This window comes from Scatophagus argus, chromosome 22 (genome assembly GCF_020382885.2).
Source record: "Scatophagus argus isolate fScaArg1 chromosome 22, fScaArg1.pri, whole genome shotgun sequence".
NCBI lineage: Eukaryota > Metazoa > Chordata > Actinopteri > Scatophagidae > Scatophagus > Scatophagus argus.
The window spans coordinates 16,084,816-16,112,597 of record NC_058514.1 but is presented as its reverse complement, the minus strand read 5'-3'; the positions used below and the strand labels follow the sequence as shown (position 1 = coordinate 16,112,597).

Here is a 27,782-nt window from a genome sequence, read left to right as displayed (position 1 = left end):
ATGTTGTTTTATTTAATGTATAGCATAAAGGGACTATAGACTCCCATTTCAATCTACAAGCCAAAATAAATGAATCACGGGCCGTTTTTGCAGTGATTTTTCACCGCAAACACTCACTGGTATTTACTTTCCCCTCTGCAACTCTTTTTGATAACATCCTCCAGCCCTCCTCTCCGGGCGTGGGAATGCTCGTTACTGCTGTAGCAGCATCCCCTCTCTTGGCCTAGATATGTCATCCAAAAATACGTCTTCCACCAGTCATTTGCATGCAGGACAAATGATCACAAAACTCACAGACAGAGTGTGTGTGTGTGAGAGAGAGAGAGAGAGAGAGAGAGAGAGAGAGAGGGATGGGAAGTCAGACAGAAAACAAATGATGGAGGGACAGATTTCACCATTGCAGAGCGAGTGCTTCATGACCAGGGAGCTGTAGAGTCAGAATGTACACAAACACAAGCAAAGAAACGCACTGTTGACAGCCCACATCCCTCCACCACAGGACAGCTCCCCTGTGCTCGGCTGCAGTTTGTAGTCCTGCACAGACACTCACACAGGGAAAAGACGCATTACAGAACACAGAACAGAACACACGGGGAATACCAAGTCAGAGGCAAGGAAGGAGGTCAGCATAGTGATTTCAGAACGAAGGAGGAACAACCGTCTATTGGAGGGCACCAACTTTATGGGCTTTAATCAGTATGAAAATCCTCTGTCAGAAGCATAGTTTAAGTGCCATAACAGTTTGTATAAGTTTTAGCTCCCAGACTCTGGAATACATTTTCCCCATTTTTAACACACCAGCTTCCAGTCTATTTAATTAACTCTCACACGGAACATAAAGTCTGTATTATTATTTTTTGTGAAAAATAAAAAAACATTATACATTATTGTTGCTGGTAATGCAGTCAAAGGTAATTTGAAATGCTTCTGCATTATCTGTAAAGGAAATAAAGATAGCATACCTTTCTTAGCTTCCGTTTCCTTATGCTAGAAGGGAAGGTAGTTAGATTCAAGCACCCATAGCCATTTTAATTTCCTTATTCCAAAAAATATTTATAGGTAGCTATTGGTTTCTAATACCTTATAATGGAAGTGAAGGTAAGATATGCTTTCTTACCTTCAAGGCAGTCATGGGTTTCCATCCCTTCTCCTATGACACAATGGAATTAGCTCACAGTGGAAAGGCAGCCATTTACAACAGCATCACTGGAGTTAAACAGTGGAAAATACTACACCAACAAATGTGAAACATATGAAACCCCCATTTTTATTTTTTTTTTTTGGCTTAAATGTGAAAAGGCCTTTTAATGCTACCTAACCCATGAGGACATTGTTCCAGCAATGGCAAATGCCAGCAGGACAGTTCGCCATTTCAGTCCAGTCTGACATACTTACTATAAGATGGATTGCGATTAAACTTTGAAATACTGATATCATGCTAATAATCCAGCGCCAATTTTCATTTCCTGCTGTTCTTCCTTGTCAAAGTCAGGGGTGTTAATACAATTCAACACTGGATGTTAACCTTGAAAAAAAAAGGAAAAATGAAGATGCAGTAACTAGCTAGCGAGCTACTACCAAACTGTGAAGTCACATGTCACATATTCTGTGGATAATCACAATAATATTGTTTTCATGTATTGTGTTGGCTATGTTTGTCACGTAGTGAAAAGCTAATATTGTGACAACCCTGGTGCAGACATTGACTTTGATCATCCTCTGTCGTTTCATTTAGCACCATCTTAAGGTTAAAATTTTAATTTGATTTTCTTTATGACCATAAACCTGCAAAACTAATAACAATCCCATCAGCCTCAGCTCTACTTGGGTGTAAATTATTTTTTAAAAAAAAGACCACAGTAATGGTTCTGTTCCAGTGTCCTTGTCCTTGTCCTCCAGTAATCATCGGAGCCACTAACATCAGCATGCTAACGTGGTCACAACTAAAAAGCTAACATGCTGATGTTCAGCAGGTACATTTGATAATATTTGCCAACAAGCATTAACACAGCCAGAACACCAAAGACATTGTTTAGTAAAGGCAGGAATGAGTTAAAGATCAAATAACAAACACAACTCAGAAAAAATGTTACACGAATGTATGATTTTCTTAAATTAGTTTTGAAAACTGTTACAAAAACAAAATCCAGGGACAAACTCAAAAACAAACAAACAAAAAAAAACTGCTTCTCCCGAGATCCCTCTCCCACTTTGCATTTCATCTGTGTGACCTCGACCTTCTCGTCCATCAGTACACAAGGCACCCTGTCAGAAATGGGGCTCTTCTTACTCCTCGTAGGCCCTCAATTCATGAGATGATAAAAAGTGTTCTACTACAGAGAAACATAGACAAGTGCTTACAGTACATACAAACACACACACTCTGATGTGTTTGTATTTCTTACAGTTTCTCAGACACACTCGCGCACACACACACGCACATTTACTTAGTCACAGACCAAAGGACTGCCCTGTACAAGAATTTAAACAAATTTTGCTGGTCAAGGACATTTATATTTATAATGCAGACCTTTCTCTGGAGTCCACACACACACACACACACACACACACACACACACACACACAGGCTAACGGTCCTGTCCTGGTTGTAGGAATAATCCAGTAGGGGCTCTTTACAGTGCATCGGGTCCCAAACTGATATAATGCCAACCCAGCCCCTGCTTCTTCATCCAGTTCCAGTGGCACCCTGGGAGCAAGTTTTGGTGGGATTCTTTAAGTCTGATCTGGAGTGAGACAGTTCAGGTTAGAACTGAAATCCACTTCAGGTCAGGTCAGACCAGCTCCTCTTTCTTCATCCCCCCTCCTCTTCTTCTGCAATCTGTCCGTCTCCTCGGCGCTCTGAAAACACCACAAGCCTCAGGTCAATTCCAGAATAAAAAAAAAAAAAAAAAAGTTTGCTTTATTTGAAACAAAGATGCAATATATACATCTTATGGAACAGAAAACTATTAAAGTAAGTACAGTGTAGCTGCATCTGCGTTTACTTCTCTCTGCTCCGTGAGTGTGACCTGACCTGAGCTGAACACCAACTGATGATACTGCTTTTGTGCATGCACATCTACAGTAGCCTGCATGCTCACTGGCTCTTCTTCTGACAGCTTTTGAGTCATTGCAATAAAAATGCAATGTCAGCCTTATATTGGACACCATGCAAAAAAATTGCTGTAATGGTCTTAACCGAATTATTTTGTCAAGGAGAAACACACGATAGCTTCAGAATCGGTGAATTCTGTTGCTCTTCGCGTTATGTCACGACTGGTATGTAAAACGGGTGAAGAAGTCACGGTATTATTTTGCAGTCTTTCGAGCTGTCTTTATGACATCATGCTTTCGATGCAGAAGCATGTGGTTGCTAACACTGTAAAACACTGCTCTTTTATCTATGCGTGCTTTATCTGTGCGAGCACGAGCAGATGAGTGCAGAGCAGTATGCAGAGTGCCGGGTATCGTTCAAAAGCACAAGTTTGTGCTGTTTCATGTCATATACGTCAAGGCCTAGCTGTTTGCAAAGATTATGCTTTTATTCTGAAGGATCTGAACTCTTATTGTTTCTCATTGTGGGTCATAATAGAAAGGTCCAACATCCATCTTAAATGTTTTTCTCCATGTCCCTTCTGGGTTTCTGTAGTTTGACTGATGTCCACATCTCCTCATGCTGTGTTCCAGAAAGTATGTCATGAAGTTTCTAAATCTCCACTACATACCATGAAAACTGTGACAGAACACCCCTTTAGGCCAACGTTCCAATTAGGAAAGATCTCGACCTGAATTTATTGAACATTTTTCACAGCCCCCTCCCCTCAGCGGTGTGTGTCGCCTCTCACCACTGGCCCTTGGTGGCAGTGCTCCTCCTCTGCTGCGAGATGCTGTAGATCTCCTGCAACTGTTTCTTCTGGTCGTCACTGAGCGGAGCTGTTAAACACTGGTACCAGGCTGCATCAGTGTTCTGGACCCCTGACACGCACACGGACAGGTTATGGTGTAGAAGGGTTTTTTGACATGAAAAAATTAGTAAATTAACTGGTTTGTTAAGGAGAGAAGAATGATGTCTTACTGAGGAGGGCGGAGGTGAAGAAGTGATACTCGTCCTCTCCGTTGTCGTAGTCCAGAGGCGTGCTGTACTCCTCCAGGGGCGTCCCCTCAAAGCCGTCGTCGTCCCAGTAGTCATCTTCGTCTTCATCATCATCATCCTCGCCACCTTGGCCCAGTGGCATGCTGGACTGCTGCTGCATGGCATTACGGTTCTCGTTCACCTCATCTTCATCACTGGGAATCTCCTCTGCGCATACAGGAAATAATACAACCATTAGGAGCAAAGATTTTGGGAACTTTGGGTGAACCTTGGTGCTCCTAAAGCCAGGTTGTGGTAGGTTGTTGTTGTAGTTCTCATCTCTGAGACTGCCAGCTAATCTGCAAGGTCAATGTTTTTAAATCATCTAGCGAGACTTTGGATCAAGACTTGACTTTAAGCGAGACTTAAAGGATTTTACTCTTTTACAAAATGGTCTGCTTCTGTAGGAAGCCTTTCACTAATGTTGTCAGTCACTTTCAGTGGATGCAACTGCGATGGCTGGAGTTTCTAACTAGGTAAACTAGCTGAGCTTCCTACCTAAAGTAGGATGACTCTACTGATGGCTCTATATAAAAATGAACAACATGAAAGTGCTTTTGTACCTCGAAGAAAGTTGGAAAATAATGAATGGAATTAGATATGGCCCCAAAACTTTTTTTTTTTTTGCATAATAGGCTATTAAGGCTATGATATTAACATCGGACTAATTAAATTATTACTAATAATTAAATATTTAGAAACATAAATCTAACATCTGTACAGATATGAAAGCCTGACAGTCTATATATCTGACAGATCAGTAATGAAAGCTAATATATTTCTTTCTTCTGTGTGACTATTTTCATGGCTTTATGTAGCTTGAACAACAGGTCGAGTCAGCTGAGTTTTTCTTTTTTTTTACAACAGCAAATGGATCTGATGCTCATTACATGAAAAATCGTGGATGAATTGAGTTTGAACCGCAAAAAGAAAAGAGAGATTGCCTGTATAGCATTTTAACAGAGACCATATACACACTGATAGATGGGCCTGATAACGTTTTGACAAATCAGCATTCCTTTAGACATTCTTGAATTTCCCTCGGGATCAATAAAGTATCTATCTATCTATCTATCTGTCTATGTGTACCTGATAAAATTGACCCTTGTGCCATCACTTTGTCAAGTGTTGCCATTTACTTCAAAAAGACCATAACAGGTCCAGATAACAAAGCTTTTGAGTTTATAAAACTGTTACAGGAACTTATGACGTGTATACAAAACGCTAAGGACAGCAACTTTGTTACTGATTGTTTAATTTCTTTACAGTCTGTCTGCTGATTTTAAGAAATCAAAATTTGTTATGTTGAGATCAAGACTTCAAGTAGGCTTCGGTATGTATGACCTCTGTCTTTATTAGTATTCTCATTGTGAACTTACATGAGTTAAAACAAATATCTGACAACAGTGACTACACCAAAGCATGGAGGATGTTGTTCTGTTACTTTATATTCGCTCCGTAACACTGCCCTTTGATATCCTTCCCTCACGACTGAAAGCACACAGTATTTCAAATTCAAACACGTTCAGCTTTCACTGGAAGAAAATGTAAGCTTCTTTATTAAGAATACACCATTCTGAACCATTTAATGTGGTGAAATCAATGAATTTTAAATACCAGGCCGCGGGAGAAAACCTTAGCCGTCACCGGCGCACTAAGTTAATTTATTAGTCTGCCCCACAAGCAGTAGACAAGGTTTAGGAATCTAATTCTTTTACGCTTGACTGAAGCAAAGTAAAGCCAGTGGGGGCGAGAAAGTAAATGTGGTGCAGCTAATTTGAGCTCAGGGCTGAATCAAGATTCAAGCAGTGGAAGATCCAATGTTGGCAAAAATGGAAAATCACATTTCATTATCATCGCTAAGCCAATTTCTTTTCTCCTTCCTTTCTATCCTTATTAATTCTACAGGAGCTCCTCCACTTACGTCTAATCTCGCGTAGCCAGACCTATCACCAGCGTTATGATAGCACAGGAGAAAGGTCTGGCTGTACCTTTTATCATTAACTCTGGCTTGTTTGTATTTCTTTAAACCAATCATCTTGGCTGGCACAAAGCCTTTGCTGGATGCAGCAAAGGTGCCCCTGCTGGGAACATTATTGTGGTGGGGCATTTGCATGTAGGCAGTCAAACCCTGGCGTTAAAATGCCAATAACAGCTGCTAGCTTGTTTAGATTGGTACCATTAGCAAACAGGTTAGGGTAAGGATCACGTTTCAGCATGTAGGTCAATAGCTTGGAGGTTGTTCTTGTTAATTCTCATACAGACAAGGATTTTATTCCCCCAACACTGCATGAATTATACCCACAGCCTACACCCAGTGAGCCAGACTAACTTACTGTCCTACACTATATCCATGGCCTGCACTTTAATGATTTTTCCTCACCATTCTGGTCTTCATCCTGTGCCCCTGCACGGGCTAGCAGGTCCGGCTTGTTGACTAGGCGCGAGGCGTAAAGGTGTTTGAGGCCCAGGAACAGGAGCAGGATGGAGGGGACAACCTGGGCGGCAACTCCTTCCAGCACCGCCGGCCGGCTGGGCAACTCCATCAGCACGCTCAGGCCGATGATACACATCTTACGGTCATGGAGCCTGGGGAGTGCATCAGAGGATCTTATGTCTGCGTGTCAAGTATGAAGCGGGGTTGACTAGCCGGGGGAGACTGCGAGCTTGGCTCAAAAACACAACTAAAAATGCCTCTGACCGCTGACTTGTGGGGACCGGCGGGCATAGGTTTAGGCACCTTACTGTGAAAACACAACTCTGGGAAGCAACCACATAAAACAACAAACTGACTGATTTTATAATTAGTGTACAGATTAAACAGATGAGATATGACTTAATCACTTAATAGTTAGAATGAAAGTAAATACACAAATGTTTTGTCCAAAATGCTGGACCACTGAAGGGACTCATGTCATCAGTACGCATCAGGTGTGAAACAGTAACAAGTAATTACAACCAAAACTAATTTAACTGTACAGACCCAGGAGGAACTAATCTGCTTTCCTTGACCCACTGTGCTCTTTAGATTCCCCCCACAAGTGATTTTTCAAACACACAGAGTTTTATCTGTTCTGTCTCTCTGCAGCGATTCTAAATAAAAACAGACTACGAAAACACGCACACACGACATCTTGTGAGGCAACAACACCAACCACTTAAAATAACCGCCACCTTTAACAATGAATTAAATGCCTGTAATGTGCTCACAGTAGGCCTTTTAGCCTCTTTTACCTTATTGTTTTGGATGAACTGCACACTGAATGTGCGGTTGAGACCTTTAGTCTCTGTTAGCTCTTTGTTTTGGTTTTCTGACCAACATACTCATTCTAAACAGCAGAAATAAGTCTACCATAACCAGGTAAAAACAACACTCCCCCTCACCCCAGGAAGAACTCTGTGTCATTCATCCACTGGTTGATGAAGTGGGCAGTGATGGGCTGTGGGTTGTGTTGGAAGTGCATGTTGTCCAGAGTGTGCATGAGCAGGGCTGGGTTGTAGTACAGAGCAGCGATGGCCACTTGCAGACACATGGTCCTCAGTTCGCTGGACTTCACCCCCCGCATCAATCGCTCCAGAACCGCTTCCACAAACAGTGGGATGCACTGCAGGCAGGAAGCAGAGAAATCAGGCTGCTGCTAACCCACATGTCATTTTGGTAGTTTTGCCTTTTCAAGCGAAGTGAACCTCAGGCTACAAGATATCAACATGTATTTACTTATACTACATAAAATCAAAGAGGTCGTTTTGCTTTTGTTCTCTATGTACAATGAATTCAATATTTTATAATAGTATTTATAATATTAAAGTTCAATAATGAGCAAGAGCTGTGTTTTAGCAGCCCCGTTTGGCTATTGTACTGGTTAACTATTGTATAGTGCTGGTCCAAAATTATTCTAAACACAACTTATACTATACAAGGAAACCCTCTCGTGTTTAAGTGAAGTCCCTCACGCCACACGTCTCAGGGGTAAAGTAGCATTGACGTGATTGGTTGTTTAAGGTAGCTGATTGATTACTCAATCAAAATAACCATACCTGTCCATTCATGAGTATCCATTCATAGCACATTTATTGGTTAGAGCTTCAAAAATATAAAGATGAGCTTACTTTCCTTTGTTGATTTCTTTTGTTTTGTTTGTTTCATTAACCTTTAGTTTAATGAAACAAAGAAAACAAAGAGAAAACGTTAGCTTTACATTCATAAGAATTTATCAGCTAATGCTGATTTGATTTTGAGTTTAAAGGAGCAGGTCAACTTTATTTTAATGTCAGTACCCTCGATGAGCGTCTGTGGCCCGGACAGTACCCCACCGTTGGCACTAGCTGGCCCTTTTTTGGCCGATTGAGCATGCTGAATTGGCGGTGGAGTCCATAAGTGAGAAAGAAATGACTCTCATTGGCTTTTCAGCTAAGCCAGTCAGTGCAAGAGAAGAGAAACTGACTTGAGGAAAGTAAGCAAACGACTGGAGTCGAGCGGACACGCGCAGAAGGCTCTACTCATTTTTCATTGATCATACCAATAAAAACATTCTCACAACGACATGCCCATCTGGACCGAAGCAGCTGAAGACCAGCTGAAACCATTCAAGTGGTAACTGAGAGCTGTACAAAAATAGCTAAAAGCAAATGGTCGAAAGTGACAGCTAAAAGTAATGGATAAACAACTGAAATATTAGTCAATAATCATGGATGATTAACTTAAACAGTAGACTAAAAGTAAAATGACTATGTATTTGAAATATATTATTAAAAACAATGGATAAATAATTGAAATTGTTATTTAAAAGCACTGGTTAAATGGTTTAAGTGACCAGTTTGGGCCACAGTATCAATACATTTAATTTAAATGAAAGATCATGTGAAGTAGTTTCTGACCTGGTCAATGCCTCTGCCTTTGCACTGCAGGATGATGACCTCCAACAGTTTGGCAGCGTGACACTCTGCATCCTCACCAGCATCTATGGTCAACACCTAGAACAGGTCAAAAGGTCAAAAAATCATCAGAAACACAGAGAAAACAGGATTTATTTTTATATTTTATGTGACCGTGAGCAGCAGGTGAAGCCATTTATGGCCTGACCTTTTTGCACATGCTGTAGATGATCTCTAAGTGCTTAGGGTTGGACAGGAGCATGTCTGTATCCACGGTAACATAGTTGTGCAAGAGAGGCATCATATCTGCAAATAAAGACAGACCATAATTAAAATTATCACTAATTTTTTCTAGGCTGGTGTATCAACATTATTTTGCAGTTCCATCCAGCTGTCATAGCACTATGTTTTTTTGGTTAACATTTAGTTCGCTTTTACAGAATTTGAGTGTCTAACCTTGTCAAAATTAAAAGAAGATTTCTTCAAAAGAAAACTACTATTAAGTATCATTTCAAAATTACTGAACGACAACTGAACAAATAAAATTCTACCCAGAGCAGCCAGCATTTACACCATTTATAGCACTGCATCAGACTTTTCGTGCTGCTTTACTTTCCCAGAAACCAACACAAACCAAGATTAAATGATTTTCATACAGGACTGGAATAAAATTTATGTTTTTAACAAGCTTTACAACAATAAGACATTTTTTTGCTCGATATGCATAAATCGTAAACCATCACACAGTAGACAACAGTCAGTCCATCTGCAGGTTTTGACTTGCACTTCAAACTACATGCTCACTTCCAATCGTGGATACCCTCTGGAAATGTGGGAAATAAATGACAGCGCCTGCTTGCACAAGGGCAGGGCTGAGTTCCTCTACACACAGGGTGAACCAGCAGTGGAACTTCAGAGTAGAGGCCACAGCGAGGGGAATGAAATCACACATTTGGATATATTTTAGTGAGGTGAGGGGTGACAATTCTCATTATTCATAAATGCAACAAAAGGAAACAGCGCGGTCATCAAATCCCTGTTGAACAGGCAGAACACAAACTTGCAGAAATGTGACATCTTCAGCCAAAGTCAGCTATAATCCTCTGTTTCGTTCTGGCTTCAGTCATCATCAGAATACTCTTCACATTGGCAGCATTATCAAATATAAGAATTTTTTGCAATATCACACACCTGTAAAGTAGTCGAAGCAGTCATGTTGGAAGACCTCGTACAGGACACCCAGAAGCTGCCACATCTGGGGGGAGATGGTCTGACAGGTGAGGCCGAAAGCCAGTGACAGGATCTCCTCGTAGAACTCTGCAGAGAACAGGAGAGGACTCGTTAATGAATCTCACGCTTGCACACACATTCACAAAACATCTTGCAAAACTTCCCCAAGAGTCAGATAAGTGCAATGAGTATTACATCTTGATACAGAATGTTAAAACAGGAAGTAGAGATTAACAGAGTACTATTGTGTTATAATTCAATTCAATTTTATTTTGTATAGCACCTTTAAAAATCAAAATGGTCCCTAGGTGCTTTACAGAAAGCCAGAGCCTGAACCAACGAGCAAGCAGAAACGAAAGGAAAATCAAGGAAAAGGAAAGCAAGGAAAATCTCCCTTTTAACAGGAAGAAACCTTGAGCAGGACCCGGCTCACAAGGGAGAACTATCCTGCTGATAGTCGGCTGGGTAAAAGAGGAGAAGAAGAGGTAGACAGGAGAGAGAGAGAGAGAGATAAAAGAGGGAGATAAAATAACTGGCATTTGTTAGTACAAAGTTCTAAACGTTATCATTTATGCATTATTTTGAAAAAGCAAACATTACACGTACAAGGCCGAAGCAACACAAGAGGAAGGATGAGTTACATGCGTTTAAGTGAAACTGAATGGAAATGTGGATGCAAACTGGAAGACTTTCCAACAGCAGTTTCTGTTGTACGTCGTAGCTGTGACGCACAGAGACGACAGAAGTTTTCAGGACTTTTGTGTTTGCTCAATCAGATGAAAAAGACAAGTTTGAGAGGGTATTAAAATATGAGCACTGCTTGTTTTGGAAAAATAACTGTGCTCTACTTTCAGGTGCAGCACCAGGGTGGCCTTTCTCAATGACCTCAAGCCAAAAGCACGGTCTTGCTCAGAGACTTCCCTAACAGGTTTGATAACCTGTTGCTACAGCCGGCCAAGTTGTCGCCCCCAAATCCCCCCACCAGATGCTGATGCCTGACCATCAGCAGCACCACAGATCAAAGAAAAAGGGATATTAATATATTGTGGCTCATCCTAGTTTCAATCAGTGAGTGACTTTAGTCCAGTTGCCATGACACCACATATAAGGAAGACCTTGGAACTGATGCTGCTCCATCTCCTCAGACACCAGGTCCACCATGCACTTGAGCCACTACAGTTTGCTTACTGGGAGAAGGTGGATGTGGAAGATGCTATTCTCTACCTGCCACACAGGGCCTACTCTCACCTGGACAAGGGCAGCAGTGCTGTGAGAATTAAGATTTTTTTGATTTTTTCCAGCTCATTCAACAGCATTCAGCCCCTCCTACTCAGAGACAAGCTGACAGAGATTAGGGCTGGCTCACACCTGGTAATGTAGCTCACGAACTACCTCACGGGGAGACCACAGTGTGACTAGCTGGGGCACTGCTCCTCTAGGACTGTTGATATTACCAGTGATCCACCCTGGGGGATTGTCCTCTCCCCTTTACACTTTTGACTTCAAGTACAACTTTGTGTCCTGCCACATACATAGGTTCTGAGACGACACTGTGATTGCATTAGAGGTGGACAGGAGGGCGAGTATATGAGCATGGCGGAGCACTTTCTGACATGGTCCAGGTCAAACCATCTGCAGCCGAACACCTGAGACCAAGGAGATGGTGGCGGATTTCCTGAGGACCATCTGCAAACAGTTGCTCTTGAGGAGGGGGGTTATCAAATTGGTCAAAACCTACAAGTACACTAGGCTAAAGCTCAACAACAGACTGGCCTGGGCAGAAACAGTCCAGACACCGGCCTCAGGGAGGGGCAGAGCGGGCTGTATTCCAGGAGCACATGTGAGTCCTTTAGCATCAGTAGGAAAGATTCGCTGACTGAGTGGGTTTTCTCCGGGTACTCCGGCTTCCTCCCACAATCCCAAAAACTTGTACATTAGTTTAATTGGCTACTCTACATTGTCCCTAGGTGTGAGTGTATGAGTGTGTGGTTTTCTCTCTTTGTGCCAACCCTGCAATTGACTGGCGACCAGTCCAGGGTCTACCCCGCCTCTCACCCATAGTCAGCTGGGATAGGCTCCAGCTCCACCCCCGGATAAGCAGTATAGAAAATGGATGGATGAATGGTATGGTATGTTGGAGAGGCAGTATTAAGAAGAGGGACACCAAAGGCTGGACAGGCTAGTGAGAAGAGCTGGCTCAGTCACTGGCACAGTCAGATGGTGTTTGGAACAGAAGACAAGCTCTGAGAGAAATTATTGAGAGAAGCACAATTCATGTGGAAATTGCTGTAAAAATATGTCATACCAGGGAGCCACCATGCCAACATGTACTGACTTTTGATGAGGCTGCAACTGGAGCAGCAAGCCAAGGCGGAGGGGAGGCAGACACTGTGTCGGTGAGAGTGAAATGCCAGGACAAGTTTAAAAATGAAAATGAGATGTTCATTTGCAAGAGTTGCAGTGAAAAGCACAAGCCGTGACAATGTCCTGCTTATGGGAAGACACCATTATGCAAAAATGTGCTTCCCCCAAAGACAAGAAGAAAGGACAGCAGGTGCACACGGTGGAAGAAAAAAATGACAGTGGTGACTGGAGCAAAACAATTTGCATCATGATCGTGTCACATGATGAAAACGACGGCACACAGTTCAAAAAGACTATGACAGCGACTATTAGGTGCAGCGAAAAGTGAAAAATGGACTGCATCTGCCTGTTTACACGTACATTTTCAATTTGCACATAAAACAAAATGTGTGAGAAGATTTGAAAACAATCATTAAGGTTCAAAGAAAAGCTTTTATTCTTTGCGGAGGTAGTAAGGCTGGTTTTGGGGGGGGGGGCAAAACATGACAAAAATCCCCCCAAAAAATTACAAGTCAATAACTAGAATGAGTGAAACTTCTACTGTTCCACTGAAGACACAAAATAGCAAAACAACATTAAATGTACCAAAAAGAACTAATACCTCCACTGACACTTCAACTGATAGTTTGGAAGCTGCACAGCTCTGAAATGAGGGAGAGAAGTGGTAACTGGTAGCATATGATAACAACAGACTGAAAAATGCTATGCTCAAATAGAAAAAGAAAAAGAGGCTTTGGGCTTAATGTCTACAGTCTATGGTTTGCCAACCTTTCCAGCTGAACTGATCCCAAATGGCTGATTTGAGCCGAAAGGAAGACCTCATAAAGGGAGAGACATAAGACATAAAGGGAGAAGCGACAGGAGCTGTTCATTGGCTGGGTATTCACATGGACACTGACATAATGGCTGCGAAACGCGACACGTCTCAGACACCACTATAAACAAACAATCCAGCGCTGATTGCAGGCATACCGACTGAACAATGGAAAAGGTGGGTACTGATCTATTCCATCTGAAAGGATAGGAATATCTTTTGGTAATAGATGATTACTCAAACTGCCCTGAGGTAGCACAGCATTCAGCACAGCAGCACATTCTCTCATCAGACATATGTTATTCAAAAATACTACTAATTATAATGCACAGTCTACGTACAAGTCTGCCAGCCCTGCCTAACTTAATTGCATTTTGAGATTGGAATGGAAAACCGTGACCATATATGGACAAGTCAAAGGCAGCTATTTCAAATTCATCTTAGGTACTTTTGCATTCTGGAACTAAAGAGAGGAACCAGGATAAGAACAACGTTTGCTGCCATCTACAGTTTGAAAATGTAAAATCTTTCATTGCCAGATGTGGGTCCACACTACACTATGTCAGTATACATAAACAAACAGCACAGACAGCAGAAAAAACACTGGCAGCAGATGTAAAGAAGCTGTAATACCCACGAGGAACATCAGTGTGATTAAGAGGACTGGGCCGATGTGTTCGGCTCCTCCACCCACTCCTCAGGGGTTCAGTGCAATAAAGTGAGGGCTAAAGAGCACAGCTGTGCTGGATAGTGTGTGTGTGTGTGAGTGTGGTATAGATTTCCTGAGAAAAAAAAAATTAGCTTGACCTCCCCATCTTTCATTTTGTTCACTGTGACCCTCTCCTGCTGCTTTATCTTCCTGTGTATGAACACAGCTTTCCATTTGGACAGCAGGAGGCTATCAGATAATCCATTCATTAACGGGTGTGTCGGGTGGGGGGGGGTTTCCAATCCTCTGCAAGGCAAACTGCCCCAATTACCAGGATCTCTCTTTCTTGTTCTCTCTCTCTCTCTCTCTCTCTTTCTCCGTCACACCCACACACACACACTTTCTATGAGTCGATAGCCTTCATTTGTTACGTACATGCGCACATTAACACCATTAGTAGTGTATCTAAATAAACACTGTAGGCATAAATGCATGTTTAAACACACACACACACACACACACACACACACACACACACAGATATGGCACAAATAATACATCTACACAAATATATTTTGCTTTGTCTTCTCAGCTGCTTTGCTTTCTTTGTCGATTTGTATCCTGTGCCAAGAGGACACATGAGACCAGAACAATCAAGACTGGGAACAACAAAAGCTGAGCTGATGAATGACAACTAAGCAAAAATCCAAAAAACGGAATCCATTCTACTCTGTAAGTACCTGAAAAAAATTTGCACTCACTAGCAGTCACTCAAGACTCTCCCCTCTGTGGCCAGATATGGATCTTTTGGCTCTGCCATGATGGCAGCTAGCACCTACTCAAAACATCACCTTACAAATCTTCGGGTAACATCACAGAATCACTTTACGCTTCGCGAGGCAGTCAGATGGGACGCAGCAACAGGTCAGGAGCAAATGAATTCATGAAGCACACAAGCGATAAATAAGCAAGAATTCACAATTTCAGAACAAAGTGAAAGCAGTAAAATAAACAGCAGAAATCCGAATAAGAGAGTGTATGTATGTGCGTGTGTGTGTGTGTATATGTGAGTGTGTTGATGTAAAAACAACGGACTGCCCGCGCACACACACCTGCCATACCTATGATGGGCTTCTGCAAGACCAGGCCAATCACCTGCAAACAGATCCCCTCCAGCTGCTGAGTGATCTGAGGACGAGGATGGAATATAGCATCAAATATCACAACACTGTGACAGCAAGTATTTTCTGTGACTGCTGTGTGTGTGTGTGTGTGTGTGTGTGTGTGTGTGAGAAAGAGACCTCCTTGTGATCCTCCATGACAGTGAGGATGGTGTCAATGGTGCTGAGGATGCCCAGGGCCATGACGGTCTTGTCCTCATTCTCCTCGTATTCCTCACTCTGGAGGACTCTAGTGAAGATCTCCGCCTGCCAAACAAACACACACTCAGAGTTTACACACATACACACACACACAAAAATTAGGATTATATCCTCGTCAGTGACAGACAGAGTCACAAACACAAAGTACGTTCAAGTTTCAGACAACCAAATGAAGACTGCGAATATTACTAAGGCTTTACATGAAATACTGAGAAACTTGTGCACTGTGTTCATCTTACCAGGTTCTGTGTCATGTCCACAGCAATGGCGGCCACCTCCTGGTTGTATTCGCAGATCATTTTCTGAATGACGTTGGTCAGGTCATCGTTCTCTGTCTCTTTCACCACATGCAGCAGCTCCTGCATGATCGGCCGGATGTACGGCCTGATGTAAAGCTTGGCTGCATGCACACACACACACACACACAAACAGGAACACAGAGCACGCATTAAATCTTCTATTGTAGTCTGGCTTTTTTAAAACATATGGGCTCTTTTTGCATTGTCCATCATAACCTCCTTGTACTTCAAGTCCTTTAACCAGTGTTTCTGTGCAGTCAGTATTTCTGTTCAGAGTCTTTCAGCAGTGTCAGCTGACTGAAGTCTTCGACATTGGTGCCACCGTCAAAACACTGTAAAACAACATCCATATTCCTCCACAGACCTTGTTCCTGGTTGCTGACCAGCGTCTGCAGAGCGATGGCGGCCTCCACCTTGACGGGCATCTCTTTGTCGTCGATCAGGTCCTGTTTGACCAACTCGACGGCGTTCCTCAGCACCAGCTCATCGTGGAATTGCAGCGGGCTGAAGCAGTGGAGCACCCAGCACGACTGCCAAAACACAGCAGAAGCAGACAGAAGCACAGATCAATACAACACCCAGACATGTTTTTTATCTCAGCCCACGCATCTCAATCTCTGAAACCACCACCGCTGCTGTCAGCGATGCCCCACCAGGTGCGTCAGTGTGGATTACAATAAATCTGTAGTAGTGAAGAGGTTGAACACTGACTCACATTGACTGAATGGACCACCCAACAGGACTGTAGGGATGAGAGCCAGTGGAAGAGTTAATACAAAAACAAACAGTCCTTTCATTAACAGAATTTATTTTAGCATCAAAAAACACCACATGCAAATTAAACAAAATGTCGCATGTGTTCAGATTTTTAACACAGATTAGATCCACTCTTCACCCAAATTGTGCACCGAGGGCTCACGGTGGTACTCAAGACCACTCCAACTGCCACCCAAATCAGAACTGAGCTACACTCACGCGAAGGCGCACATTAGGACCATGTGTCCACTGTTTTGTGACAGTTATGTCATGTCGTTTGTTCAATAGCAGTGTGGCGCCATCTGCTGAAGACTCTACAGCACTAATGGAATTTATCTGCCCGGCTGAGCATCACAACCACTTTCCATCTATTGTTCCATTATTGGTATGTCTAATGTCAGCGTGGGCAAACATTAATACCTCGAAACGTCTTCGTTCTAAAACAAGACTGAACAACAGAATAGGAAGAAAACTGAAAAAAGAAACATTTTCTGAAGCTAATTTAAGTGCGCACACATGCACTGAAATTTGTTGTAATAACGTCTTTTAATATTGTATCTAAATGTTAAGCACAGGCAGGGGGAACCATCATTGTCATCATTTACGACGTAATGCTTGTAATTAATTATTTCCTTAAGAGCTCATAGTGACACCAAAGAACATAAATATAAAGAAAAGATCGAAGCATTAAAGAACATAAACTTCTGTCAGTCACTGGAGTTTGGAGCTTCCCCATGTGGCAGAGGTCTTCTCCGGTCAACCCAAAACCTAGGACTCAAGAACGGACCCGAGAGCCGAACAGGTTTAGATTCACATTTTATACGGTCAGTTGGATCTCAGCCAGTCCCATTCTGTTACCACGGGCCCTGGCTCTGTGTAACATTATGTGCAATAACCGAGTAGATTTGAGAACACCCGGCTGACAGCGCTGATGATTAGTGCAACAGCAACAAGGCCACAAGGCGGTACCAAATGACCCGTGGGATCAAGTGCCCCTTCACGAAGCGAAGCCTCACAGAGCAGAGGTCACAAATTAACAATACTAATATTTGCAGCCACGGCAATGAACAAGCCATTGTTATTATAGCTGAAAAGTTATCTGTATTATGCTTCATATAACTGCACAGCTGATTCTAAAGTCCTGTGTGTCATCTGTCACCATGACAACAAGTGGACTTTTAAGCTGAAATATCAAGGGAATTAGCCATGCTGTTTCCATCAGATAGATAACAATAACGGAAAACCTATATGTATCTTTCCAACTTTCTGAGCAGCCAGGCACAGTGGAGAAGGCTACTAACATTGCATTAATTAAGACACAAAGATCTGTTTTGACAATTTGCAAATTAAATTCTCTTGTTAATACCAATCAGCTGTGAAATCAGTGTAGATCGTCTGGGTTTGGGTCCAGCTTTTCTCAGCTTTCAAAGAACAGATGAGTCTGGTTTGGTTCCAGGTAGGAGATGCCAGAATCTTTTTGGGTTTGAGTGTGAATTCTTAGACCTGTGAAGACCTCTTTGCCATGTGAGTCATCATGATGCACTCATGATGTAGGACAACAGTCGCAAAAACCTGTTTCTGCCTCTGCAACGCTCTCCCATCATATCTGGAAAGAGCATACTAAGCCAGTAGGTAAAAATCACTCCCGCTTAGGAGCCAGGAAGTATATATCGTGTAATGCCACAGGCTCAGCTTTTAATGCGTTACCTTTGGGTTCACTCACCCTGGCTCTCAGGTAACCCAAAGGAGAGTTAAGCAGAGGGAAGACATAGTTTTGTAGCATCAGCTCCATTTGCTCCCTGTACAACCGCTTCTGTAGGACGACACACAGAAACACACAGCACAGGCCACGGGTGATTAGACCACAGCAGAGGCAGCAGGAGGAATAAAAAAAACTTCAGAGGCTCCATCAGAGTTGCTCTACAGGAAACACACACACACACACACACACACACACACACACACACACACACACACACAGGTGTCTCTGTGAATGTACCTTCAGTAAAAGCTCAGCTAAGGCTCCAATGCAGTGCAGGGCCCCGTCTTTCCTGCGGGGGTCAGCAGCGGGGTCCATTAGTATCTGATGACAGAACTCCATCATCTGAGGAAGAACCTGCCGAGGGGAACGCAAGAAGGTTACCAGCGCATCCTCAAGCGGTCGAATTTCAATAACGTCAATCGAATGCTGCCGAAGGATCGTTTCAATGGTGGGGGCAGCTGTGGCGTAGAGGTTGGAGAAGCAGCTTGTGATCGGAGGGTCACCGGTTCGATTCCCCCACCGGATGGGCAGGAAAAATTTGGGTGTGGTGGAGTGATTAAAAACACCAAAAGTACCCACAATCCTATGCAGATGATGCTTTCAAGGTCTTTTAAAAAATGGCAAACAAGACCAAAGGAACGGTATCATAGACGGGACAACATGATATATTATATATATATATATAATATAATATTATAATGCTGGGAAAAGTATGGAAAAATACCAATTTAAAATTCCCACCCTATAAAATTTAAAGCTCCATCAACAAAACATCTGACACGTTACAGCTACATATTATATACAACAAAGTGGAACTAAATAATTGTTTTTTTTTTCATTACTATTCATCTGAAGTCACTCTCTTTTAGCTCAGTTTTTGGGCTCCACTATCTACGGCGAAAAATTTCTGTCTCTTTCGCTGTCACATTGTCCACCGTGTTCACCAGCTAGTCACTAATTGGAACTTTGTCTACTGTTTGCCTTCTGCGTGAAGCTTGGCAGACAGTGTACAGTGGGGTTTGTCAGAGTTATTTCAGATAACAAAAGCTGCATGCTGCTGCTGGAAACAGAGGTTATCTGCAGGAAGGAAAACATTAACAATGTGATGAAAGAAGCCAAAACGCTCAGCGGAGCCGATGGCAACGGCAGAGTTTGTGATAATTCTCTGTGGGCTCATCACAACAAGCACCAACTTGTTGAGGTATTACAGTGATTTGTGCATCTTTAAAGGAAATGGAACTAGAAAATCATTTTTACACAAGCAACATGTTAAAAAGGAAGGAAGAAAGGAAGAAAGAAGAAGAGGAATAAGTTGTAAAAGTTAAAAAAAATGTCCTTATAAGCATCAAGGTAAGAAATAAATATAAAGCTAAATTATTTTCAAATAAAATTATACAAATAAACCTACTGGTAAGCACAGCTATCAGATAAAGACAGAAAGTCTGACACATTTCTCAAGTCTCAAGAAAGATCCGAGTGGAAGTACTGCAGCTGAGTAAATGTACTCTGTTCATGTGGAGGCCTGTGCACTCCTGCTCACCTCCTTCCTCTTGCGAGCAGCTTTACACAGGAGGCTCTGGGCAGCCGTGGCCGGCAGGGCGTGGTCATCATAGAGGTCTGCAACACAGACACTCACTCACACAGAGAACGGCATCGAACAGCACGCGGAAATACGAAGGCAATGGCGCAGCTGAAAGATCGATTTCTAATTATTTATTGTACCTAACGCACACTATTTTACTCATCTGTGGAACCAGTATGAGAGATCAGCTGGCTGAGCGCGCTGACTGATTTCCAGCGTTGGTTTGAGGGATCAAGTCAGGTCAGATTTCATCATTACACAGTGGGTACTCACTGAACTTCATGCGGATGTACTCATAGGGGTCCTCCTGCCAAAGTTTCTCATCCTCGTCTTTGTAACACATGAGAGGGAAGATGACCTCCTGGCATATGGCCTGTAATACACAGCAAGTGAGCTAACACACCCAGATCTAACACTTGGTGAACACAGAGGTTAAATGACTGTTGTTAAAGCACGAACTGTTAATTAGTCGATAAAATTTGATAATCGTTTGAAGCCATCTCCTGGTCCACTGGGAAATGCCCTCTGCACTTGCTATTTTCCGACGTTTAAAGATAATGATAACGAAATAAATCTCAAAGCACAACCTTTTTTACTTTTCCGGCACAGAAGAGGAAGATTAGGCTGAAGAAAAGATGTGTTTGAAACACAATTTTCACACACGAGGACTGCTGTTGTTCTTTGTATTTACTGCAGTTTTGAGGGGCCAAATTTAGTCCCTGGTTCTTTTAGTCAAAAAAGATCCTGAGTTCATAAAGAGGTTTTTAGTGGAAACCTGATGCGATGGAACTGACATGAGCTGAACCAATAAGAACTATCAAAGCTCTAGCCAGAACACACTGCAGAGTTACACCTAATGTGTGTCTCTTATGTGGCAGATAAAAGCTGATACTCACATGCAAAATGATCATTTCAACATAACAACCAACCCAACCCATTAACACGCTCACTCTGTATCATAATCCTCTGTGCCTGTCTTACCTGCATGTGTGGCTTCATCTGTTTCCAGGTCAGGGAGTGCGACAGGCCCTGGTTGAGGTAGTTGATGCACTGCTGCAGGACGCGAGGAGTAACGTACTGATTCTGTCGGTGCTGGTCCACTACCTTCAGCAGGACCTGTGCACCCACAGAGAAAACGGACATGCATGCATCACTATTTTGTGGGGGGTCCCCCCCCTTAAATTAGGTTAATAACACAACAGATGAAACCAGTCTGAATCAATGTGAACATGATGCAATGTCAAATCAAACTGTGCGATAGACTGCAGGACCAGGGTGAAAAGAAACGCCCAGAGGAACATCACTAAAATCACTGGAAATATCCACATCCAGCAAACTGTCGCACTGACAAATCAATGATCAGTGCAGGAATGTTCTTGATGCCTAATTTCCATGTTGGACCGTTTAAAAGTAGCTGACTTGCTGCGGGCTGACCGGTGGGGTGGACCGATGTTCAATCGACTAACATCTCCAGTACAGTGTGGCTGTGGACGCAAGCGTGCGCACCAGTGGCATCTCAGTTAGCAGACAGCGAAGCAGTAGAGCATGAGCGAGTGCAACTATCAGTGCGTAAGCTGAAACTAAACGACATGCACATTAACAAAGGCCACCACCAACGCACCGGCCATCTTCACTGTAAACTGGCGCTCATTACAGAAAAAGCTGCCGATTCGCGATCCTCAAATCTCAGTGACACACGCTTACCTGTTGTATGCCCACTGCATATGTCTTCAGGAAAAAGTCTGCAAACTCATAGTATTCCTTTGTCACGTTGCCAGGGCTTCCATACCTGGAAATGAGAGCAGAAGCGTGTGAAAGGCTGCCAACTGCGAAGCCTCTTTCCTGTGATGTGAGAGCAGCTCTGGACTCACCGCTCAAACAGTCTGGTGATAATACGCAAGGCCCACTTCTTACACTTCCACCACGCCAGCTCAGGTCGGTCGTCCTCATCAACCTCAAGTGTCTCCTAACACACACACAACCTATACATTACCAACTAATCATGTTACAAGCAGAAAAGCTTGTTTTAGCAAAATATGCTGGTTTTGGTGATGGTGATATAGCAGGATAATATGAAAATGTTATCCTAAGTTTCTTTTAAAAAGCAGAATCCTTTGACGTCTAGTGTAATGGCAAAATACGCCACAATAACACGAAAAATATATTCACACAGGTTTAACTTAATCTTTAATCAGGAAAAATACTCAGCAGAGTCTTTCACTACTTTTTTTTTCAAATCATCAGCATTTCCTGTATTCTTATTTCGCTATCAAATCCGGTGAACAAACGAAGCTAATATCACAGACTCACAGCTCTGGGCCACATTTACAATCTGCTTACTCTGACAAAAAAAGAAGAAAAAAAGTCTCAAAAGTCTCAAAATGGCACTTTCAATCCATCGGTATCTGACCAAATGTGAAATACGGTCACATTCTGCCCTTCTGTTCCTGAGTTATGCTACTGACCAACAAACAGAAAACATTATGAGGTCACAATAAAGTTGACCTTTAACCTTTTGGATCTAGAGGCATCATTCTCATTTTATAACCCATGTATGCAGTCTTAGTCCCAGAGATGCAGAGAAATGTGAGATTTCCATTTATTTTCAGCGCTTCGTTCCTGAGCGTCAGTCAGAATACCTCCACAATCCAACTTTACAAGAAACCTGATGTCTTTTCTTGAAGTCACTGTTATACATTAACAGGTCAGCTCCTAGAAAATTCTATAAACTTGCGTGAATGTGTGTGCGTGTGTCTTACAGCTGGAACGTCTCGGTCCATTATGGCTCGGAGGATTTCCATCCACTGAGTCATCACTGTGTTGTTGATCAGCTGGAGAGGCAGCGAGTACTGCAGGACGGCACAGAGGTTAATGTGGTAACGGTCACCGCCATCATTATCATCATCATGACACTGACACGCACAATAGCCTTTCGCAGGCAGGGAATATGTGGCATTTGCTGACTGTGTCGACGGTTTCACTTTCGTTCAGGTGTCAGACACAGAAATGTGTGCTCGCCTTATTTTTCCCAGTACATTTTCTTCTGGGTGTCATATTCTGCAGGATATTTACAATGCTGAAATGTGGTTGGACATGGACGTTTCTTTATCGGGTGTTCATACACACACACACACACACACTCACCTGTACGAGAGCATGGAAGATCTTGAGGATCTGTTTCTGGATGAGGACAGAGAAGATCGTGGAGTCAGCCAGCAGCTGGCTGATGAGCTGCTGAATCCTCGGCAGGAAGATCTGCATTGCTGCCAGCAACGGCTCCCTCTCATCTGCCTTCCTGTACCTGAAGTGTTCACACACACACACATACAACAGAGTCATATGACAAAAAAGCAAATATCTTAAGGCCCATCATATTCCTAAACTGGCAATAAACAATGTAATTTCAGCATAAAATCAGCATATAGAGTGATGTTATATAAATCTTTCATTTTTCTCTTTCGGTCTGCCTTCGGGCAGGAAATCTCTAAGGAAAATGAAGGTTGCTTGGACATCCAGTCAGACTGGCAGCCTGGCCCCACTGTTTTCAGCTTTCATGTCTCCATTATAGACTAAATGAACCAATAAACTCATGTTTTTGCCCCATGTTGTTGTTAGTTGCTATGCTGAGGAAAATGGACAGCAATCTGATTGTCTTGCCACAATGGTGCGAATAACAATACAATGCAAATAAGCATGTCTCCCAAAATGTTGAACTACTCCTTTAGTGTTTTGTTATTTTTCGGTTATGCCCTCATCCTGCACTGTTTAGGAACTAATATACACCTGAGTCCTGTTTCCCAGTAACATCTTAAGGCCAAGATGACCTCACAATGGGAACATGGTCACCTGCAGTGGTGATGTGAAGGCTAATACCTCCACATGAAAGGTGTTCAGAGAGCTGAGAAGGCACAAAAACAGGTTACTCACTCATATGTTTTGACCAGCTGGTAGAGAGCCAGCAGGCTACCGTACCAGCTGCCGCTGTTCTGAGACTGCAGGTACATGCCGATCTTGTCCACGATGGCGGTCCAGCGGCCGGGGAAGTCGTGCTTGATGATGGCTCGCAGACACATGGTCAGCTGGGCGCTACGGACAGATAAAAAAAAACAATAAATAAATAAAAAAATAATAAAATAAGTCTTTTATTGCATCAGATCAGATATCACTGAGGTTCCAACTATGTAAAATACAAAGCAAAGCTGAATTTCAAAACAGACTACAGGTTTGAATGATGCTTTTCTAAAACAGGCTGACAATCCTGAATGGCCGTGTGTGTGTGTGTGTGTGTGTGTGAGTGTGTTCAGCCTACCGTATGGACTCCGGACAGCGGATGATACCCTCCACTATGTGGTCTCTGATCTGCTGCCGGTCGTTCTCATGGATGTTGAAGGGAAAGATGACTTCGCCCAGAGACGGCTCCCTGTCCTGCCAGTACTGACTCACCATGTTCTTCAAGTAGATGGCCGCTACACACACACACACACACACACACACACACACACCAGTGACATTTCCCTAGAAACATCCTCACTATGAGAATAACGAGGTACAATTACCTCAGCCAAAAGTGTTTGAAAGAAGAATTAGAACATAATGAGCAATGAGATGCCCAACAACAGTCCAGGAAACACGAGCAGTACTGTTTTACTGTCTTACCCGCCTGGCGAACAGGAAACTCCACCTGCTCCGACACAATGATCTGAAGCAGCGTCGGGGCGAAGTTGATGATCTTGTAGGACTGAAGCACACAGAAAGGAGGCTCGGTGAGACACAAGCAGCAGAGGACAGAGCCATTAAACTGTTTTTCTCTTGTGTGTGCATGATGTATGACTAAACAGTTCAATCTCATACATGAAAATGCATCATCATCTATTATCTTGTGTGCACAAGGTCAGGACAAGCGTTGAGGGCCTCCACAGTTACAACAGTTTAACAATCAGTTACACAAAGTATAGTTTATCAATATATCTTTGTCATTAGCCTTTCAAATGAAAGCACCTGCTGTCTCGAGAGCAGAATAATCAGTCCAGAAAAGAGTTATTATAAAGATACTGTGGCATGAGACTACACAGCAATTTTAGATAATATCATGGCATAAGTGTCATCTTTTCCTGGTTTTAAAGACTGCATTAGAGTAAAGTGATGTTATTTTCAATATTTGCCCGCACCAACTTAGTCATTATGTCAGCACCATCATTTATAATAAGGAGTGCTCGCTGGGTCCAAGAACAAAGTTGGCCTTGAACTGCTGGACTTCATGAATTTGAATTACACCTTTTAGGTGAAATGGTTAAAAGAATGTTTGACAACACATTTATTATGGTATTTTATTCCGTGTAACATTTGCAAAGACGTAGGAGGTCTTCTATTTTTACTGACATGTAATTATAACGTGGCAAAACTACCGTTAAAACTGTCCCACTTTTATCAACAAGAGCTGCTGGCTTGGAAACTGTGTTATTCTCATTACTTAAATCTATCCACGTAAATGTATTATATGGAACAATGAATACTAATAAAAGGAAAAAGTTACTGTATTTACAAAACTGGATTGACAGAAATATTATTCTCCTAAAAGACGTATTTGATTGTAACAGTCAGTTACTTAAATACGAACCCTTTCTTCAAGACAAGGCTTTTCTAAATTATATTTAAAGAATACAATTTGGTTTTATTTGGTGCAGCTTGCACGGCGTGTCACAGCCTTGCTTGCTTGCATGTTCTCCATCTTTTGTTTACCGTAACAGTTTGGTAGGAACACCTGTGAGTTTATATCTTCGCTTTCTTTATGCAACCCTTGTAAAAGACAGTAGTAGTATATAAACTAATGCCCTGTATTTTAAATCACATCTGGACAGCTGTTCTCAAACAAACACAAGCATCTCAGTCAGCCCAATAGTGACATTTCATCAAATACCATGGTCACCACATGTCGTTATCATCTTCCTTTACCAATGATCAGATGGGGAATGTGACGCTAGCAGTTAAACACAGCCAAAGCCAGTTAGAAAGAAACCAAACTGGGTTCATCTTCAAGTGCTGAGGTCATTCATATGATAGAGAAATAACAGAACGGTTGAAGTCCGAGGAGTCAAAGTCATGCCTGACTGCAGGCCATCAGATACGTGGATGACGTTGTCATGTCATGTACATCTTATTCCAAATATGAACGGAACCAGCATGAGATTCAAAGACACACACAGATATATATACACTCACATATGACTAAAGAGCAGATTGCAACCACTGCCACAGATCAGACTGCCTCAAGCTTACATATGTACTGATCCAGGTACAGAACAGGGATTCTGTTGCAGCCATCTTGCACAGGAACTTTGCACTACTCTTTTCATTTGCACAATACCACTGTAAATATTATTGTCATCTCTGACATTGTTTATATTTTTTTATTCTGGTAGTTTTTATATTTACATAGTGCTGTTTTATATTTATAGTAGTTAGGTATTGGTTATTGGGCTTATACCGGGACCAGGGAAACTAATTTCGTTCCACCTCATGTTTCTACATGTGTGAAATGACAATAAAGCGCCTTGAATCTTGAATCTTTCTGGGATTCTGGGAATTTATAGTGCAGTTAAAGTACTGGAATTCATATAGTGTAACAGTACAGATGGTTGTTTTTAAATAAAGACACCCTTTTATTAAATTAAGTGACATTAGATATGAATATTTTCAGGTCAAGATGGAATTTTAGACCATCACTTGAGCGACATTTTTGCACATTAAACTAGTGTTTTGTGTAAAAAAGTCATAATAGAGCTGTTGAGTGAAATATATAAATGTATAATAAGAAAAATATCTAAATTGATGAGTGAAGTTAGACAATCTTAAGGGAATGTGTTTCTACCACATCACAGGCCTCAAAGGGCATTAAGTGCAGTACAGTTCTATTAATTGATTATTTAGGAGCCCTGATCTTTTTATTTGGCTTATACAGACAATTTTATATCTTGACTGGTTACATAAGTTAACTGTAACACCAGCCTTGTTAAATTCTAGCAGCAGAGCTCTCGAAGTGTTTCTGTTCAGTCCAGTGTTGACATGAGAAAGTTTGGGTACCACGGCCCCCGATGGCCCATGATGGCTGTCAGATCTGACTCCTATTGTTCTTCGACGCAGCTGCCTGAGTCAGTGTGGGGGGACAGTTTAGTCAAACTGCCGATCACAGGCCTGTTATAAACTCCCAAACCAGGACTGAAGAATTACCACGTCGATGCCTAGCTGATTCACTAAAACACGGCCTCCCTTCTTTAGTTTCTGGATCAAAACGGTCCATGATGCCTCCCACCCGAAAAAAAAACAAACAAAAAACAACCAACTACTTTAGCTCACCCACCTGATTGAGTTCATTTTCCGCAGCTATCCTCAGATTAGGGTCGATAGTCCCTTTGAGAGCCTGGATTATCCGGTTGGGATCCATATGTGCTCAGTTCCTCGGTTCTTTCTGTGTTTTAGTATCACATATATGTACCGTTAGCTTACGTTTCTGCTTTATATTCAGCCAAGCGTTATGGATCTACATGCACTGTGGCCCGAACAGCGTCAAACCTCGTAGAGTTAAAAACACAACTTCCGGTCAGTACGCGCAAAAGAAAAAGCGGATTAGCGGAGGACTCATTACAGATGTGATATGATAAGCGATGGTGCACTCATTCTGAAGGTAAAAGTGTTTTTACGCCTTCCGAACTCTGGCTAGCTTGACGGACAACGGTGGCCCTGCCCCGTTTTACCGGCAACCCACCGTCGGTGGACGCAAAGCAGAGTAAACAGACAATTTACGGTTTTTCTCCTCTTCTTTGTTGACGCTGTGGTACGTTGGGAATTATGCTGCCACCTTGAGTGCTGGCGCTGTCACTGCTACGGCAGCGCACACTGGCTCTGACGCATTTCCGCTTTAATCTGTAGAGACCCAAGGG

At 42.4% G+C, this 27,782-nt stretch overlaps 1 protein-coding gene across 4 annotated transcripts; it reads right to left on the bottom strand.

Moving 5' to 3' along the window:
* Positions 1-664: 664 nt before the first annotated feature.
* On the bottom strand, positions 665-27,631 carry ipo8 (importin 8). 4 transcript variants are annotated; one of them, XM_046379194.1, is made up of 26 exons: positions 27,203-27,631; positions 24,502-24,583; positions 24,155-24,311; positions 23,773-23,931; positions 22,990-23,146; positions 22,605-22,694; positions 21,717-21,811; positions 21,550-21,634; positions 20,827-20,961; positions 20,119-20,218; positions 19,804-19,880; positions 18,501-18,617; positions 18,225-18,314; positions 16,461-16,487; positions 16,110-16,275; positions 15,686-15,846; positions 15,366-15,491; positions 15,177-15,252; positions 10,199-10,324; positions 9,216-9,313; positions 9,011-9,106; positions 7,517-7,737; positions 6,516-6,721; positions 4,076-4,300; positions 3,846-3,975; positions 665-2,859 (listed from the first exon to the last, which is right to left on the bottom strand). In XM_046379194.1, coding segments are annotated over exons 1-26 (3,087 nt in total). In that variant the 5' UTR covers positions 27,287-27,631; the 3' UTR covers positions 665-2,858. The 4 variants fall into 4 exon arrangements, with proteins under 4 accessions (XP_046235150.1, XP_046235151.1, XP_046235152.1 ...); XM_046379195.1 differs by having other exon boundaries at positions 15,186-15,252; XM_046379196.1 differs by lacking the exon at positions 16,461-16,487.
* Positions 27,632-27,782: the final 151 nt, after the last annotated feature.

Coding starts and splice junctions, on each gene's coding strand:
- ipo8 (XM_046379194.1), bottom strand. CDS start 27,286: ATGGATCCCAACCGGATAATCCAGGCTCTCAAAGGGACTATCGACCCT. Junction 24,312..24,501: donor GTTTCCTGTTCGCCAGGCGG/GTAAGACAGTAA, acceptor GTGTGTGTGTAG/CGGCCATCTACTTGAAGAAC. Junction 9,314..10,198: donor CTGCTTCGACTACTTTACAG/GTGTGTGATATT, acceptor CTTTATTTGCAG/ATATGATGCCTCTCTTGCAC.